The sequence below is a fragment of the Capricornis sumatraensis genome, chromosome 2 (assembly GCF_032405125.1).
Source record: "Capricornis sumatraensis isolate serow.1 chromosome 2, serow.2, whole genome shotgun sequence".
Classification (NCBI taxonomy): Eukaryota; Metazoa; Chordata; class Mammalia; order Artiodactyla; family Bovidae; genus Capricornis; species Capricornis sumatraensis.
Genome location: NC_091070.1, coordinates 166,901,435 through 166,921,899, shown reverse-complemented (window position 1 = coordinate 166,921,899; position 20,465 = coordinate 166,901,435). Strand labels below are relative to the sequence as shown.

The 20,465-nt window shown below is 40.0% G+C and overlaps 1 protein-coding gene across 1 annotated transcript in view; it reads left to right on the top strand.

Annotated features, from left to right (window-relative positions):
• The window catches only part of GIPC2 (GIPC PDZ domain containing family member 2), a 95,669-nt gene extending 75,731 nt beyond the window's left edge, over window positions 1-19,938 (top strand). Inside the window, exon 6 of the mRNA XM_068966298.1 lies at window positions 19,793-19,938. Within this exon, the coding sequence (XP_068822399.1) occupies window positions 19,793-19,938 (146 nt within the window). The remainder of the gene's footprint in view (window positions 1-19,792) is intronic.
• The last annotated feature ends 527 nt before the right edge of the window (window positions 19,939-20,465 follow it).

The window sequence follows — 20,465 nt, the reverse complement described above, 5'->3', positions numbered from 1 at the left end:
TTGGTTTGACTTTGGGCAGTCTGTATATTTAAGCTCAGGGCTATGTTCCTGCATTGCTGGAGAATTAGCGTGGTATGTCTTGTTCTGGAACTTGTTGGCTCTTGGGTGGAGCTTGGTTTCAGTGTAGGTATGGAGGCTTTTGGATGAGCTCTTATTGATTAATATTCCCTGGAATCAGGAGTTTTCTGGTGTTCTCAAGTTTTGGATTTAAGCCTCCTCCCTCTGGCTTTCAGTCTTATTCTTATAGTAACCTCAAGACTTCTCCATCCATACAGCACAGATCATTAAACATCTAGGTTAATGGAGAAAAGATTTTCCACAGTGAGGGACACCCAGAGATGTTTGCAGAGTTACATGGAGAAGAGAAGAGGGAGGAAGGAGATAGAGGTGACCAGGTGGAGAAGAGGGGGAATCAAAAGGGGAGAGAGCAATCTAGACAGTAATCAAATCCCTGTGTGCTCTCCACAGCCTGGAACACCCAGAGGTTCATGGAGTTACACCGAGAAGAGAAGAGGGAGGAAGGAGATAGAGGTGACCAAGAAGAGAAGAGGGGAAGTCAAAAGGAGAGAGACAGATCTAGCCAGCAATCAGTTTCCTAAGTGTTCTCCACAGCCCAGAATACCCAAAGAGATTCACAGAGTTAAGTAGAGAAGAGAAGGGGAGGGAGGAGATAGAGATATAACCTGGGGGAGAAAAGGAAGAGTCAAAAGGGGGAGAGGGCAATCAAGCCAGTAATCATACTCCTAAGTAAAAATGGGTACTGCGGATTGGATTCTTAAAGGTACAAAATTGATAACAAATATCAAAAAGCAAAGATTAAGAATCTAGAGTAGAGGTTAGATTCTAAAAAATACAATATTGAAAAAAAATCACAAAAATTATAAAAAAATATATAAGAAATTTGCTTTAAAAATAGGGTCTTTTTTTCTGCAAGGTAACAGTAGGTTATAAAAATGAAAATTAAAGGAGTAATAAGGGACTTAAAAGTAAAAAAAATTAAAAAATTAAAAAAATGATAATAGTAAAATATATCTAGAAATTTCTCTGGAACTGTTGTGGGCAGCATGGAGTCAGTTCAGTTTCAGATAGTTCCTTGTTCCAACTTATACTTCTCAAGGTCTATAGGCCCCTTCCAATAGAGTCAGTGCTAACTGCAGGGTTTTAATCCATTGCACCTGTCACTTCCAAAGTGGTTCCCTCTGTTTATTTTGGCTTCTTCTGTTTACAAGTCTCTTCAGTGTCTAATTTCCACCCTGACACAAGGGGGCAAATGTGGTCCCTTATTTAGGCTCACTTGTTTATTTGTGTTGTGGGGAGGGAGGAACACTGCAAACAAATATCACTGGTGTGTGTGGGGAGTGCTCGCAGTGTCTGGGCCACACTGGGTTTGCCCCCACTCATGGCGTGTTTGCTTTCCTGGTCTACACTGCTCAGGCTCCAGGTTGCTCTGCAGGGGAACTGTCTAAGGCAGGCCCTGGATTGCGTGCATTTCCTAGGTCTAAACTGCTCAGGTTCAGGTTCTTGGGTACTCCACAAAGGTGTTTTGTGCCCTTCCCAGGTTGGAGCAGTTTAGGCGACCAGGTGCTTGGTGAGTGCACTCTCCCCAGCTGGGCGGTGCGTCTTATCACCTCCTCGATCCCAGCCGCTAGATTTCATGGGTGTGCTGCATGAGTGCTGTGTGTCTCCTCTGGGGAGCTGATCTCTGGCTGCAGCCCTCCTGGCAGATGTCAACCATCCAGGATTCCAGGAAGACTTGGTTAGCAACTGGGAGTTTGGTAGAGGACGCCATCTCTGGGGCCAAGATTGCCCCTTTCCGGCTCAGGCTGTCGCCCGCCTGCCTCTCTGCTTCTGGTGGGGGCTGGGCTGGGCTAGCTCTCCTCCGGTATTTGCTCAGTCCTTCGTTCTGTGAGCTGCCCGGCAGTGCCTTAGGCTAGAGCTTTTCCCGGGAAGGTTCTCTCACTCTCTCTCTCTTTTTTTTCTCTCTCTCTGGTTATCCCACAATTCGGGGTGCTATCTTACATTAGCTCCCTCAGATTGTCCTCAGGGCATTCAGGCCCTGTCCTTACCCTAAGCAGTGCAGCCCGAGACTCCCTGTTCAGCCCCCGCTTGCTGGTGGAATGAGAGCATCTGGGCTACTTCTCTGCTGGGAGTTGTGGTTAGGCATGTAATCTGTGGGTTTTATTTAGTTTTTCCTCCCAGTTACGTTGCCCTTTGAGAATCCAAAACTCCCCACAGACCCGCCGGTGAGAGGGTTTCCTGCTGTTTGGAAACTTCTCCTCTTTTACGACTCCCTCCCTGGGACGGGTCTCCATCCCTAACTCTTTTGTCTCTCTTTTTATCTTTTATATTTTGTCCTACCTCCTTTTGAAGAAAACGGGCTGCCTTTCTGGGTGCCTGGTGTCCTCTGCCAGCATTCAGAAGTTGTTTTGTGGAATTTTCTCAGCATTCAAATGATCTTTCGATGACTTTGTTGCAGAGAAAGTGGTCTCCCAGTCCTATTCCTCTGCCATCTTAGGACTGCCCCTCCGGATTGCTGGGTTATATGGTAGCTCTACTGTTAGTTTTTAAAGGACCCTCCATATTATTTTCCACAGTGGCTGCACCAGTTTACATTCTCACCAACAGTATAGAAGGGTTCCATTTCCTTCACACCCTTCCTGGCATTTGTTATCTGTAGACTTTTTGATGATGGCCGTTCTGATTGGAGTGGGGTCACTACATTATAGATTTGATTTGCATTTCTCTGATAGTGATGTCAAGCATCTTTTCATGTACTTGTTGGGCATCTGTTTGTCTTCTTTAGAGAAATGCCTATTTAGGTCTTCTGTACCATTTTTTGATTGGGTTGTCTGTAGTATAGCTCTCTTAAACTTCCGATTTTAATCTATTAATAATATTTCCTGCATAAGCTGTTTTTTATTTTATGGACTTAAATAATATATATGATGATAGATGTTAACTTGATTTACTGTGGTGATCATTTACAATATGTTGAGTTCAGTTCAGTCGCTCAGTCGTGTCCAACTCTTTGTGACCCCATGGACTGCAGCACGCCAGGTTTCCCTGTCCATCACCAACTCCTGGAGTTTACTCAAACTCATATCCATTGACCCAGTGATGCCATCCAACCATCTCATCCTCTGTCATCCCCTTCTCCTCTTGCCTTCAATCTTTCCTAGCATTGGGTTCTTTTCCAATGAGTCAGTTCTTCGCATCAGGTGGCCAAAGTATTGGAGTTTCAGCTTCAGCATCAGTCCTTCCAATGACTATTCAGGACTGATTTCCTTTAGGATTGACTGATTGGCTCTCCTTGCAGTTCAAGGGACTCTAAGAGTCTTCTCCAACACCACATTTCAAAAACATAAATTGTTCAGTGCTCAGCTTTCTTCATAGTCCAAATCTCACATGCATACATGACTACTGGAAAAACCATAGCTTTGGCTAGTTGGACCTTTGTTGGCAAAGTAATGTCTCTGCTTTTTAATATGCTGTCTGGTTTGGTCATAGCTTTTCTTCCAAAGAGCAAGTATCTTTTAATTTTATGGCCAAAGTCACCATCTGCAGTGATTTTGGAGCCCAAAAAAATAAAGTCTCTCACTGTTTCCATTGTTTCCCCATCTGTTTTCCATGAAGTGATGGGACTGGATGTCATGATCTTAGTTTTCTGAATGCTGAGCTTTAAGCCAACTTTTTTACTCTCCTCTTTCACTTTCATCAAGAGGCTCTTTAGTTCTACTTTGGTTTCTGCCATAAAGGTGGTGTCATCTGCATAGCTGAGATTATTGATATTTCTCCTGGCAATCTTGACTCTAGCTTGTGCTTCATCCAGTCCAGCATTTCTAATGATGTACTCTGCATATAAGTTAAATAAGCAGGCTGACAATATACGTTCTCCTTGACATACTTCTTTCCTGATTTGGAACCAGTCTGTTGTTCCATGTCCAGTTCTAACTGTTGCTTCCTGACCTGCATACAGATTTCTTAGGAGGCAGGTCAGTTTAGTTCAGTCACTCAGTCGTGTCCGATTCTTTGCGACTCCATGAATCGCAGCACGCCATGCCTCCCGGTCCATCACCAACTCCTGGAGTTCACTCAGACTCATGTCCATGGAGTCAGTGATGCCATTCAGCCATCTCGTTCTCTGTCATCCCCTTCTCCTCCTGCCCCCAATCCCTCCCAGCATCAGAGTCTTTTCCAATGAGTCAACTCTTCGCATGAGGTGGCCAAAGTACTGGAGTTTCAGCTTTAGCATCAGTCCTTCCAATGAACACCCAGGGCTGATCTCCTTCAGAATGGACTGGTTGGATCTCCTTGCAGTCCAAGGGACTCTCAAGAGTCTTCTCCAGCACCACACTTCAAACGCATCAATTCTTTGGTGCTCAGCCTTCTTCACAGTCCAACTCTCACATACACACAAGACCACAGGAAAAACCATAGCCTTGACTAGACGGACCTTAGTCAGCTAAGTAATATCTCTGCTTTTGAATATACTATCTAGGTTGGTCATAACTTTCCTTCCAAGGAGTAAGCATCTTTTAATTTCATGGCTGCAGTCACCATCTACAGTGATTTTGGAGCCCCCCAAAATAAAGTCTGACACTGTTTCCACCGTTTCCCCATCTATTTCCCATGAAGTGATGGGACCGGATGCCATGATCTTCGTTTTCTGAATGTTGAGCTTTAAGCCAACTTTTTCACTCTCCTCTTTCACTTTCATCAAAAGGCTTTTTAGTTCCTCTTCACTTTCTGCCATAAGGGTGGTGTCATCTGCATATCTGAGGTGATTGATATTTCTCCCGGCAATCTTGATTCCAGCTTGTGTTTCTTCCAGCCCAGTGTTTCTCATGATGTACTCTGCATAGAAGTTAAATAAGCAGGGTGACAATATACAGCCTTGATGTACTCCTTTTCCTATTTGGAACCAGTCTGTTGTTCCATGTCCAGTTCTAACTGTTGCTTCCTGACCTGCATACAGATTTCTCAAGAGGCAGGTCAGGTGGTCTCGTATTCCCATCTCTCTCAGAATTTTCCACAGTTGATTGTGATCCACACAGTCAAAGGCTTTGGCATAGTCAATAAAGCAGAAATTGATGTTTTTCTGGAACTCTCTTGCTTTTTCCATGATCCAGTGGATGTTGGCAATTTGATCTCTGGTTCCTCTGCCTGTCTTTCCTGATAGCTCAGTTGGTAAAGGAGGCAGGTCAGGTGGTCTGCTATTCCCATCTCTTGAAGAATTTTCCAGTTTGTTGTGGTCCACACAGTCAAAGGCTTTGACATATTCAATAAAGCAGAAGTAGATGTTTTCCTGGAACTCTCTTGCTTTTTCAGTGATCCAGCAGACATTTGATCTCTGCTTGTCTGCCTTTTCTAAATCTAACTTGAACATCTGGAAGTTCATGGTTCACATACTGTTGAAACTTGGCTTGGAGAATTTTGAACATTACTTTGCTAGCATGTGAGATGAGTACTATTGTGCAGTAGTTTGAATATTCTTTGGCATTGGAATGAAAACTGACCTTTTCCAGTCCTGTGGCCACTGCTGAGTTTTCCAAATTTGCTGGCATATTGAGTGCAGCACTTCACAGCCTCCTCTTTTAGGATCTGAAATAGCTCAACTGGAATTTTATCATCTCTACTAGCTTTGTTCATAGTGAATGCTTCCTAAGGCCCACATGACTTCACATTCCAGGATGTCTGGCTCTAGTCCAGTGATCATACCATTGTGGTTATCTGGATCATGAAGATTTGTTTGTATAGTTCTTCTGTGTATTCTTGCCACCTTTTCTTAATGTATTCTGCTTCTGTTAGGTCCATACCATTTATGTCCTTTATTGTGCCCATTTTTGCATGAAATATTCCCTTCAGTTCAGTTCAGTCGCTCAGTTCAGTTCAGTCACTCAGTCGTGTCTGACTTTGCGACCCCATGAACCTCAGTATGCCAGGCTTCCCTGTCCATCATCAACTCCAGGAGTCTACCCAAACCCATGTCCATTGAGTTGGTGATGCCATCCAACCATCTCATCCTCTGTTGTCCCCTTCTCTTCCTGCCCTCAATCTTTCCCAGCATCAGGGTCTTTTCCAATGAGTCAGCTCTTTGCATCAGGTGGCCAAAATATTGAGTTTCAGCTTCAGCATCAGTCCTTCCAATGAATATTCAGGACTGATCTCCTTTAGGATGGACTAGTTGGATCTCCTTGCAGTCCAAGGGACTCTCAAGAGTCTTCTCCAACACCAAAGTTCAAAAGCATCAATTCTTCTGTGCTCAGCTTTCTTTATAGTTTAGCTCTCACATCCATGCATAACTACTGGAAAAACCATGGCTTTGACTAGATGGACCTTTGTTGGCAAAGTAATGTCTCTGCTTTTTAATATGCTGTCTAGGTTGTTCATAATAATATTCCGTTAGTATCTCTAATTTTCTTGAAGATATCTCCAGTCTTTTCCATTCTATTGTGTTCTTCTATTTCTTTGCATTGATTACTAAGGAGGGCTTTCTTATTTCTCTGTGCTTTTCTTTGGAACTCTGCATTCAAATAGGTGTATCTTTCCTTTTCTCCTTTGCTTCTTCGTCTTTGCTTCTCTTCTTTTCTCAGCTATTTGTAAGGCCTCCTCAGACAACCATTTGCATTTTTGCATTTCTTTTCTTGGAGATGGTCTTGATCACTGCCTCCTGTACAATGTCATGATCTTCCATCCATAGTTCATCAGGCACTCTATCAGATCTAATCTCTTGAATCTGTTTGTCACTTCCTGTTTATGATCGTAAGCAATTTGCTTTAGGTCATTCCTGAATGATCTTGTGGTTTTCTTCAATTTAAGTCTGAGTTTTACAGTAAGGACATATTTAACAATATGTACATATTTAAAAATATGTATGAAAAATTTTGTAAATGACATATGTAAAGTATGTAATACATCAGATTTAATGGATAAATTATATATTTATTACAATATTGAATTTGTACCCACTTAATAAGATTACTGAAACCTTGTGAACAATGAATCACATGAAGAAAGCAGACACACTTGGTGTGTGACTAACAAGGCCATTTGAGCATTCTGTGCATTTCTTATTTCATCACTAGAATGTCAGTCTTGACTTATCTATTAAGACTCTATCAGTTGCAAATAACAAATGAAACGAACTCAAGAAATCTCCAACTGGTTTAAGGGGAAAAGGAGGGAAATTGTCTTGGTTCTTATGGCTGAAAAGTTCAGAGGTAAATCCTGCTTCAAAAATGGTTACATCTGGAGTTCTCATGCTGTCATCAGGATGTGGTTCTCTTCTCTCAATTCTGGCTTCATTTCAGGTCTCCATGGTGTCCCCTAACAGCTTCAGACCTTTCCCCTCATGGAGCCAAAATGACAGTCATGGCTCCACCCTCTACATCCTCCTGGTGGCAAGCACAATGGGAGAGGGGGAGGGCCTTTTCCAAGTCATTCAAACAAAATGCTCAGAATTGTCTCATTGCCTCAAATGAACCAGTCACAGAGACCAAGGAAGTGGTTAGGTCTGGGTCACAGCCTCTGTCTGTGGAAGAGAGACTCTGAAGTAGAAGGGCTGAGATTGTGAAGGTCCTGGCCCCTCCCCATGTTGAAGCAAGGTGATAAATTAAGGGTTCCCTTTAAGAAGGGCAAGTGGGTGCTGGGTGGGGAAATAGTGAGTGAGCATGATAGTGGTGGGGTTTGTTACCTGTCTGCATCTGCATGTGTCGGCATGAGTGTGTTTGTATCAGATATTTAATAAATTTTTTAAAGTCAAAGACTTGGAATATTTGATTTACTTGCTACCAGGTAAAGTATTTTACTCTGCATCAGCTAGGAATGTTTAAAATCCATTCTTCCTTTTCTACTTCTACTCATCTTCTCTTTTCTTATAGAGTTTATCCTAATTTCTTCCCTGCCTATCTGAACTTTAAAAACAAAGTTTATGTTGGCTATACAGATGATGTAATTTTTTAAAAAAGGGTACTCTTTTCTAGTTCCTTAAAGAGAAATATAAAATTTGCATATAATACCTCCCTGCTATACACGGACCCAAAGTTAGAGCTGAGATGACCTTATAGAAAGAAAGTGCTTTAAAAACATTTCTCCCAACCTGTTTGCATTTGGAAAAATATAGAGATTTGCATAAATGATGTGGGCCTGTAACAGTTATAAAATGAAGTTGCCAATGAGAGTAAAGGGGATTTAGAGACGTGAATGTTCTTAAACTTAGGTGAAGTGAAAGTTGCTCAGTCATGTCCAACTCTGCTTTACTACCCCAGAGACTATACAGTCCATGGAATTCTCCAGGCAAGAATGCTGGAGTGGGTAGCCTTTCCTTTCTCCAGGGGATCTTCCCAACCCAGGGACTGAACCCAGGTCTCCCTCATTGCAGGCAGATTCTTTACCAGCTGAGCCACAAGGGAAGCCCAAGAATACTGGAGTGGGTAGCCTATCTCTTCTCCAGCAGATCTTCTTGACCCAGGAATCGAATAGGTGTCTCCTGCATTGCAGGCCAATTCTTTTCCAACTGAGCTATCAGGGAAGCCCACTTAAACTCAGGTAGTATATGTTAGAAAAATAATATATCTCTATTCAATTAAGAGGTTTTCATATTGTATTCTGTATAAATATTGTAAGATTCAGGCATTAGGGTATCAGTTGCTGGGTCTTGATAAGCTTTAGGAGAACCATACTTTTCAAAAATGAGAACTTAAAGCAGTGCTCAGCTTTAGAACTTGATTTTGGGCATAGGTCCTATTGCTACTTAAGTGTATATTGCTGCTGCTATGTCGCTTCAGTCATGTCCGACTCTGTGTGACCCCAGAGACGGCAGCCCACCAGGCTCCCCCGTTCCTGGGATTCTCCAGGCAAGAACACTGGAGTGGGTTGCCATTTCCTTCTCCAATGCGTGAAAGTGAAAAGTGAAAGTGAAGTCGCTCAGTCGTGCCGGACTCTTAGCGACCCCATGGACGGCAGCCTACCAGGTTCCTCCGTCCATGGGATTTTCCAGGCAAGACTACTGGCATAGCTAAATAAATTATATTTAACAATAAATCTTTTGTTATTAAAATAACAATTGTACAGGGAAGAGTGTTGGGCAATGGTACAATAATTATAGATGAATTAAGAAAGAATCTTAATTTAAGATCCTTACTTTAAGGATCAATTTTCTTTCACTTTGACAAATTCAGGGCACTAAACATTTCTCACAAATTCCTTGTAAATTAACTAGTAATCACTTTATAAAGTTAATTAATCATCTGTAGCAAATTCTCCAATGACACAAAAAGTCATTATCATTATACATGATTAGCAATGTGATCAGTCACCTAGGGAGGTAAAGTTTAAACAAAGTAATTATTTGGAGAATGTCAGCCATTGTTAAATTAGAAATTTCCCTCGTTATTCATATCTGATTAGCATGAAATATGAATCACAAATGCGACACTGATTCAACAGACAAATGAATATGCTTGTTTGTATTCCAAGTATTTCTTAGCTTTCAGAAATGTTGAGTCAATGCAAATTACATTGATATCATGTTATTTTGGAGTTGTTAATATGCTTTTGTTAAAAATTTTAAGAAGTAATATGGCAATAAAATGACTAAAACCTGAAACACTATCCTCAGAAAAGCACCAGTATGTATTTTCCATTAGGAAATGGCAAATAATTTGAATGAGTTTACGAAGAGCTCCTCTGGTGGCTCAGCTGGTAAACAATGCAGTCAGTAAAGAATACTTGCAATGCAGAAGACTCTGGTTCGATCCCTGGGGTGGGGAATGTCCCCTGGAGAAGGGAATGGTTGCCCACTCCAGTATTCTTGCCTGGAGAATTCCACAGACAGAGGAGCCTGGCAGTCTACATCCTGGCAGGGTCATAAAGAGTCAGACACGACTGAGCAACTAGCACTGTGTTCTACTACTAGGAAGGGAATAGTACTTCATTTGGTTGTAAATTTGTGATCTATTTTACAACCATCCCAATGTCAGCTGATGTGGCTTGCCTCGGAATGTTATCCATTGGAGAAAATGGTTTCTGGAAGATTGTGAGTCCTCTAAGACCTTATATGGGATTGACCTAACTTAAAGGAAAGTTGTCATGCAAGTTTCTTCATGACTATTTAAGGCAGTTGTGTAAATTGTATATGGAACTACAGTAGGTTCTGATGATACCAGTTTAGGAGTTTGGAGATCATTCCAGCAATTCAGAATTTTAGGATTTCTAATTTATAAAGAGATCTAGAAATGTGTCAGAAGGAAATCTGAATGATAGTTTCTCAGTAATTTTCTCCAGTAAAATCTTTTATGTGCTACGTCAGTTCAGTCATGTCCGCCTCTTTGTGACCCTATGGACTGTAATCCGCCAGGCTCCTTTGTCCATGGGATTCTCCAAGCAAGAATACTGGAGTGGGTTGCCATGCTGGAGATCTTCCCCACCCAGGTATCGAACCCATGTCTCTTATGTCTCCTGCATTGACAGGCGGGTTCTTTACCACTAGCACCACCTGGGAAACCCTGTAAAATCTTTAAAGCTCTTTTAGAAGTGTATGATAATATTATTTAGAGATAATGACATTTCTTCCTAGAATTCTTTTCTGTTTTTTCAGTGAATTCAAAGCAATGAACGCTATAGAAAGTCATCCTTCTCAGATAAAGCCAAAGAAATTTTGGAAATAGATTTTCCTTAAACATTCTATGCTGGCTCTGTTTTTTGATGTTTGACACATATGTAAGTTGCTTGAAATGGGTCGATATTTATGGAAACTCTTAGGGAAACTAAGTGTTGGAGACCTTACATAGAGGCACAGTTATAGATTTAATGGTTAAAATTAACAATAGTGGTCGCTTACCTTTATCTAAATCCTGCTATGTGCCATTTTCTAGATTTGAGGACAGATTCAGACACATTTGGTAACTTGTCCAAAATCAGCTAACAAGTTAAGAACTGAGATTTAGTTTTGGGACTTTGATTCCAAGATTTTTCACCTGCAGTGGTATCATATCTAAAAGTTATGTTCAAGTATTTAAAAATGGAAAATATAAATTGACCTATATCACCAAAATAGGTTTGTAATTAATAATGATGTAAAGGTTATTGAGGGTGTTCCTCATAGGTCAGTTGGTAAAGAATCTGCCTGCCAATGCAGGAGACTCAGGTTTGATTTCCAGGTGGCTCAGCTGGTAAAGTATCTGCCTACAAAGTGGGGGACCTGGGTTTGATCCCTGGGTTGGGAAGATCCCCTGGAGAAGGGACTGGCAACCCACTCCAGTATTCTTGCCTGGAGAATTCCATGGACAGAGGAGCCTGGCAGGCTACACTCCATGGGGTTGCAAGAGTCGCACAAGACTTAGTGACTAAACCACCACCAGAACATGTTAGCTAGCATCCTTCGTGGGGCCTTTGAACTTCCTCCTGGACCACTTTTGTCCCAGAGATCTCCAGATATTTATGTAACTATGGCTCGTAGTTACATGCATCTCCTGATATTTCCATAGCTCACTGCCTCACTTTCCTCAAGATTTCCCAGCTTCCCAGGTGCTAGCAGTAAAGAACCTGCCTACCGATGTAGGAGATGTAAGAGACGTGAGTTCTATTCCTGGGTTGGGAAGATCCTCTGAAGGAGGGCATGGCAACCCACTCCAGTATACTTGCCTGGAGAATCCCATGAACAGAAGAGCCTGGCGGGTTAAAGTCCATAGGGTCTGAAAGAGTCGAATACGACTGAAGCGACTTAGCACGCAAAGATTATTCAGTAGCGATATTAATATAAAGATATTCTCTGTAAGGCCACTAGAGGTCAGCACTTAACTGCTTTATGTGGTATAACAAATTCTGCATTTTAATGGTATTTTTTTTTTTTGGCTACGTTATATTCAGGTGCTAAATATTATTGTGGCATATTGCAGATATAATATAGTTAACAGATTAAAAGCATTTTAGTAGCTGTCACTATGTTAAAGTAATAAAACTTTCTAAAAATTACTTCCTTTTTAAAAAGTTTCTTTTGCTTTTCTCTTAAATCAGAGATTCAATCTTTTATAATAACAGCTTATTTCTCCTGTAAAACATATTTAAAATCTGTGTTTATAATTTATAGATATAGCAAATTTATGAACATTAACAAACAATTCATAATTTGTTTAGAGCATGCTCTGTTCTTAATTTTTTTTAAAATATATAGCAAAATACAGGTTTTGCAAAGATCTATGGAGCATTATATTACATACAATATTTCCAACATAACCATGAAGCTGCCTAATTGATACTTTTCTTGCTTCTACAAGACCAGGGGTTCATGGAAGGCAGATAACTGGCTCAGTTTTTAATCCCAGCTCCTACCCCAGTACTTCTCCCAGAGTAAATACTTGGTAAATGTTTACTGACTGAATGTCTGTTAAGAGGCATAAAAATAGTGAATCCACTGGGAGTAAGAGTCCTGATATCATTTTTGAAGCTTTAGCCATTGGGCAAATTATTGAACTTTGAACCATAATTTATTTGTCTTTGTAAAAGGGTATGATAAAAAACCACCTTATTGGGTTGCCAAGGCATTACATTAAATATGTATAAAGTTTCTGTCGCATCATGAATAATAGGTATAGCTATTATCATTCTTAGCAATGATTACTAACAACTATTACTAGTAATAATGGTAGTGGTAGTAAAGGTAGAAACATGTAGTGGGTCTGGCCAACTCTGGGGCTGTATTTAGGATGGGAGTTTTTCTTTCTGCTGTGCCAACATAGTGAGATTGTACAGTTTGGGCTTTAAGGTTGTTGTATGGGCATTTTAAACCGTCTTCTTTTTTCTTTTTTTCCATTTTGTGACTAAGGAACACAAATCAGAGATTGCAAGTCAGGGTAGATCAGGTCCAGGTTCCTGAGCTCAGTGCACTAGACAGTGCTGCTGAACTTCTTGAGGTACCAGAACCATGTAGCAAGTTGTTTCTTTTAGCTTGTGTGTGTGTGTGTGTGTGTGTGTGTGTGTGTGTGTGTGAGAGAGAGAGAGAGAGAGAGAGAGAGAGAGAGAGAGAGACTGAGAAAGAGGGAGAGACTGATTGATTCAGTGTCCATCAGCGAACATCTGATCCTGGTCATTGTTTCCTCTAGCATTTAAGAGCATCAATCATATGCACCATTATTTTCTGCTTCTGAATGGTCTATAGATTTCCTTATATCTTTTATTTTTTGCTTTATTGATATTTATTTATTTTTAATTGGAGGATAATTGTTTTACAATATTATGTTTGTTTCTGCCAAATGTCAGCATGAATCAGTCATAAGTAAATGAATGTCCCCTTCCCCTTATATCTTTTATTTGTGTACATCTTATTTCTTCCTTAAAGAGATTGTATATCTCACATATGTCAGTATGATCTTCAGCTAACTGTCAATAAAGGCTGTCTGTAGGCCCTATGAGAAATATTTAGCATTGTAGCCTAAACAAAATTCTGAGCTTGAACCCTACTTTTGCAGTATTTTAAGTTTTGGCTGCTTTTTCACATCCTGGCTACAGGATCAGAGTTCTGGGCCTCATTTTCTTGAGTGCATGCTAACTGTGCAGGTGCAAAAATTCTTTAAATGTAATTACAAGGATTCTTTCTGTACCTACCCATCTACCAGCACATACTGTATATAAGATTCCAAACTAGTTCCCCTGGGCATAAAAGGCTGACTAAAGTATTCAAGATCTATTGGGAGTTTATTTTTTTTTAATAGGGGTGATATGTAGACAAAAATAATGACAATGTAGAGCAAAGTTAAATATGCTCTATAAGATCTTATTCCTCAAAGTGTGGTCTACGGACTGGCGTTAGCTGGGGGTCATTGGAAATGCAGAATCTCAGACCTTACTGCAGAACTACTGAAGCAGTATCTGCGTTTTGCCAAGATCTCAGGCAATATGTCTACACATTCAAGTACGATAGCACTTTGAAGGCAGAAGGCTTTAGGGGACGCAGATATCACTTCCACCAGTTGGGGACCCAGAATTTCATGGAGGAAGGAGCCTTGAGGGAGACAAAGGAGTTTAATGGTGGACCTGGGATTAGGAGGAGGCTGTCCTGGGCAAAGGTAGGAAGGAGAGGAAAGATGGTTTTTTTGAGTTGTCAGATTTCTAAGGTACAGCATTAGTGCAAAGGAGTAAGCCATTTGGGAGGTGGGGGTACTTCGGATCAGAGTGCTAGACTAGGGTGTAGAGTTTTTAAGATTGTACCTGTGACCAAAGGAATATTTTCATATATGTGAATGACACAGTCCAGAGGTGGAGAGGAGCTTCCTGGTCCTCTCGTCTTATTACCTAAAAGGATTAGAGCTGTCCTTTAGAAAGAGAAATCTAATGCCTCTGAGAGATGGTTTGTGACTAGACCCAGAGATTGAAGAAATAGCATGGTATAACGTCAACAAAAGGCAGGGTAGAGAGATGCTCACCAGTCCCCAGCTGTTCCAGTCATTCCAGCTGAGATTCAGACATGTCAGTGAAGAAGCCAGATGAGGCTTCATATAACTCCAGCTCCTGGTGTTGACTGCAACAACAGGAGAGACCCGAAGGGAGAACCGCCCAGCTGAGCACAGTCAACCCGCAGAACTGTGAGCCACAGAACCGTGAGCCACAAAGGTTGGGGGTGGTTTACTGAGCAGCAACAGAAAACTGATGGAAGCGATGGTGACATCTACCTTTTAGGACTGTCACAAGGGTAAAAGAAGATTTTTATTTGCTAAATCCTTAGCCCACAGGCTGGAATAAAACAAGCCTTCAATGTGTGTGTTTGTGTATTTTTTATATATACATATATAACATATACACACATATATATGATATGTATATGTACATATATGTATATGTATATAAAGGAAATAGTATGGTGGCAGTGAGAATGGAGTGAAGATTAGAGAGGTTGCCGAAATAGAATCAAGGGGAGGCAGTGTTTGGTACCCAGGCAAGAGCAGAAAGGTAACTGGGAGAATGATCGCACTGTTAATGATGCTGGTAGCAACAGAAGGAGGAGCAGTTCATTCAGAGAGAAGTCATTTGGTTTCTTGACATGCTGCTTGAGATGCTAACAGAACACAAGCTAGAAGACTTGTGCACTTTTTATTCAGAAAGGATACTGTAAACTTGCGAGAGAAGTCAGAGATGGAGCAAAGCTTTGGGACTTCTCTGCAGCCAGCCAGGGTGAAGCTAGTGCTGTGGTTAAGACCCAAGGCAAGACTGCCTAAGGAGTGAAGGGACACAGCCAGGTGAACAGGGAGTATCGAGTCTGTTTCCTGAGCACTTGGTTCTCACTGTGTGGAAATGCACTCTGAGGGCTGCTTTCCTCCTTTCTTGACTGTGATACTATTGAGAGCAGCATTCCTTGTAGACATTAGAGTGTTTCTCAGTGGCATAGGAAATAATTTCTAAAATACAGCTGGTACCCATGAGTGCATATAGTTTTACTGCATCGAAGAGGCCATAGCTAAAAAAAAAAAAAAAAAAAAAACTCAAAAACTTTCTCTCCTATTTGGATTTATCTACTGTATTTTAAATTTTCTTACATTGTGTGTGTGTCTCCCTAATATTTTATAATGGTGATTTTCAAACATACAGTATGGGTAAAAGACTTTTTAAATAGTACTTCATAGCAATTGCCTAGATTCTAACAATATTTTTATTACAATTGTTTTAATGTACACTTCTCTTTTTATCCATGCTATGTAGAAATTTTTGTAAAAATGTAGTGTGATTATAATATAAAATTTTTGTTCTTCTTTTTCAGTAAATATTAAAACAAAAATATTTCCTCACATTATTGCAAAGTTATAAACATTGTTTAAAATTACTTCAAAATAGTTCATGTGACTTATTTCATCATGCTAAAGGTGACTTCATGATCCTGTGTCTTATTAAATAAAAAAATGATTCTGTATCTTAGGTTTTTTTAAAACAAAATATGAATGCTAAATTCTTTTTCTATTTTTAAGATTTTTTAAAAAAAGTATAGATTCTCTTATGTGAAGAAAATGAAGATACTGTGTTGAAGAGATATCTGTACCCTGTGTTTGTAGCAGCATTATTCACAACAGTCTAAGAAAATAGATTTAGGAAATGACCTAAGTACCTACGGGCAGGTGAATGAAGTTGAGGTATATATACAATGGAACATTATTCAGCCATAGAAGGGAAATCCTGCCATTTGTGACAACGTGGATGAGACTTAAAGACGTGCTAAGTGAAATAAGTCAGAGAAAGAAAAACACTGTCTGACCTCACTTCTGTGTGGAATCTGAAGACAAACCAAATACCAAAGACTAAGCTCGTGGAAAAAGATCAGATTTGTGGCCACCAGAGGTGGAGGGTAAGAGGAGGGAGAATTGGCTTAGGGTAGTTAAAAGATACAAGCTTTGAGCTGTAAGATAGATAAGTACTAGGAATGCACACGTGCTGACTGCCCTAAGATGTTTATGAAAGCTAAGAGGGTAAACCCTAAGAGTTCTCATTACAAGGAAAAAACCACTTTTTGGTATCTACGTGAGATGATGGATGTTCACTAAACTTATTGTGGTAATCATTTCATAATGTATATAAGTGAAATTTTTATGCTGGTACCTTAAACCTGTACAGGAATGTATGTCAATTTTATCTTAATAAAACTGGAAGAAAACATACAGATTCTCAGAAGTGGAAATAGTAATAATAGATCAAAGGATGTGAACATTTTCAAAGGTAGATACCTGTCAAGCTGTTTTTCAAAAGCCAAATTTATTAATATCAAGGTCCACACCAGTATATTTGAGTGTTTGCTTCACTATATCCTGGCCAGCCTTGGCGCACATTAAAAATACATAAAAGTTTTAAGAAACTTGGCAGGGCCCTTGGGTTGGAACAGAGCTGCCTGCAGCTGGACCTCCTTCCCTTTTGAAGTATGTATTTCTAGATTAATGGTAAATGGAGAAGCTTTGGGGTCATGGTTGAAGCCTGAGGCAAGGTGAGAGACGGGGGGATGATGAAGGGAAGAGATTCAATGTTCCCTCACTTTTTATTGCTTAAAATATTTTTTGAGGTAATCTCAAAACTTATAGAAATGTTATACAGTACAAATTTTTTTTCTCTTGAACCATTTGAGAATAAATGAACAACATACTATTGCCCCCAAATACTTTAGTGTGTATTTCCTATAAACAAAGGTATTCTCCTAGCTAACCCTAAAATGACTAACTATCCAAATCATGAAATTAACATTGATACATTACTAACATCTAATCACATCCTGTTCTTATTTCACCAAGTACCTTAATATTCATTACAGCAAAAGAGCACATTCAAAATCCTGTGTTATTTTTCTTTGTGTCGCTTTGGAACAGTTTCCCAGCCTTAATTTTTATGACCTTCATACTTTTGGGGGGTACAAGTCAGTTATTTTGTAGAATGTGCCTCAGTTTTGGATTCTTTTTTCATAATAGCATTCAGGTTGCACCTCTGGCAGAAATATCACAAATGTAGTGATGTGTTCTTTTCATTATATTTTACTTGGAGGCACAAGACTTCGATTTGTTCTGTTTATGATGTTGATGACTTCTTTAGGTGGTATCTGCTAAGCTTCTCCACTGTAAAGTTATCCTCTTCATAATAAGTATTTGGTGAGGATATATTTTGAAGCTATGTAAATATCCTGTTCCTTGTGAATCAACCAACCAACCTTTTACCCATCTGTTTGTCAGTCAACCAATCACTTCATTATGGATTCTTGGTTTCCTGTTTTGTTCAATAGGATTATAATCTATGACCATCACTAATTCTGATGCTCAGATTGTCCCTCATTGGGTCAATGGGAATTCTTCCGTTCTGATTTCTGTGTCTTTTCACATGTTCCTACCATTATTTTGGGAGACATTAGTTTCTGGAGGAGATATTCTTGGTTCATATTGTACTTTGTCTACTCCAGCCCTGGAATCAGCCATTTCTCTGAGGAACTCTGATTCTTTTTAGTGGAGAATGATATTTAACAACCAAGATCTGGGTGTTTTGTCTGCTCATTGCTACTGGGATGCCGCTTCTCCCAGGCCCTCCCAGTGGATTGGGGAATGTATGTGTTCATGTCTTTACCTCTATAGTTTTTCATCTCTTTCTAAAAATACGTATTTCACTGATCTCTACAACTCTAATTTAGCAGGGTTCATTCTAGTTTTCTCCTTTTTCCTGTTAATCTTTCTCTGACAGTGACAAAACTTCTTTCCCATTATTCAATTTTTATATGCTTATGTGATCCGTGCCCATGTATATAACCAATCTCTCATCAGTGTGGCTGCTGTCTTCCTATCCCCTCTCCCATGCTCCCCTTACCACACCTGGACTCCACCCTATAACAGGCTGTCCAGCCAAGAGGAAGCCCTTCCTACTTAATTAGGACTTTGACCCCTGCCCCAGGTCACCTCATCCACATCCCACTTCTGCTCTGATTATGGTGTTCCTCTATGGGCCACATCTCTTTCCTTCCCCCAGCCTACCCATGTTAGTACTGAAATGTTTGAGATGAAAAACAGTTCTTAAATGTCCTTAAGAGACCTAGTGGATTTTAATTGGAAGGACAACCTCTTGGCTCATTCATAGAAATCATATAACCTTTGGTTTGTTTAACCTTAACCTGAGGACTGCCCTGGTGGTATAGCAGATAAGAATCTACCTGCCAATGCTGGGGACATGAGTGTGATCTCTGATCTGGAAAGATTTCATGTGCCATGGAGCAACTAAGGCCATGAGCTGTAGCTGCTGAGCCTGCATGCTGCAATTACTGAAACTCGTGTGCCTAGAGTCTGTGCTCTATAACAAGAGAAACCACTGCAATGAGAAGCCTGCTCACCATAATGAAGAGTAGCCCCTGCTAATACAACTAGAGAAAGACTGTGTGCAGCAATAAAGATCCAGCACAACCATATATATATATATATATATATATATATATATATATATACATACATACACATATATACATATATATACATATATATGTGTATATATATATATGTATACTTATATAAATATTAGCCTGGGGGAAAAAAGAGGCTGGGCTTTGGTATTTCCCTTTACCCAGCTGTTTTTCACCCAAGTCCCTAATTGCATCCATACTCTCTCTTCTGGTAGCTAATGCTTTAGAGGAATTACAAAAAGCCAGCTGAGTCTTATGGGATCCCCGCCAGGTGGTGCAGGTCTCGTGGGAATGTTTACTCCTGAAGATGCTGGTTTCCCAGACATAAAATATGTCCAGGCAACTCATTAGAAAAACAGAACAAGGGCACCATCTTCACTTTCTAACCCAACCTGGAAATGGACTCAAAAAGAGCTACCTCAGTTCCATGAGTAGACAGATTCCCCCTGCTTCTCTCTGGCTTGATTTCTCCAAACTGTTATTCTTTGTCTTTTTTTCATAGTTGCAGGTGGGGGACTGGCAGAGGGGACAGAAAGAGCTAGTTACTATGGGGAAGTGAGGAAGGGAGTACTCTGGGTTTCCTCTCTGGGTTAACCACAGGGTTTTCTTTCAGAAATTGTTGCTCCACCCACAGGAACACCAGAAGTTCCTATCTGATGGACTTCAAGACAGAGGAGAGGTTGGGGTAGCAGCTGCAAACCTGGGTGCCGAAGATAGATGGTTTAAAACATCTTTGCTAACTTGATATGTGATGATAGCATGTTATTTTAATTTGTGCTAGAAGTATGTATATATGTATCTGTGTAACTTTTAGAAAATGCTTTTCCTGTTGCCCTTTTTCTCAGTCCTCTGATGCTGTTTCATGTATCATTAATTTTTAAAAATTATTTTTGATAGCTACTACAATGTTTGAAGCTGGAAAGGACAAAGGTAATCCAGATGAATTTGCTGTGGCACTTGATGAAACTCTTGGAGACTTTGCGTTCCCAGATGAATTTGTCTTTGATGTTTGGGGAGTCATTGGTGATGCCAAACAAGAATGATTATGATGTGAATGATCGACTCTGGAAGAATGCACCATTGTTTCTTAAGAAAAAAGTAAGATCTGCCTTCAGACACTGTTATGGACTCTGGCTTGGTTTTATGTGTATGAATACATTCTTCTGAAATATAGTCTTGATTTTTGGGCACTTTTTAAATGCAGTTGTATATGGAGTATGCTTAAGATTAATTACCTCAAATATAACCAATTTTAATATTCGTTCAAAAGCTTTTTAAAAGTTAGTTTTAGAGAGTATTTCTAGATAATTTTGTTCCCCATTGACAGCCATGTTTTGTTTTTCACATAAAAGTTGATTGCAATAGCTTTGTAGTTCTTTTGCAAGATCTTAATGTAGTAAAAACTAGGATTGCAGCATAGTTTGCCTCATAGAGTCTTCATTTTGTTATACTAGTTTTAACAGGATGGGTTCAGAACAAGAAATGTGAATTATGCCTCCTAGATGTCTAGTAACATGTTTTTTTTAAACCTGCTGAGTAAGAGGAGGAAGAGTCCTACAGCCTATTAAAG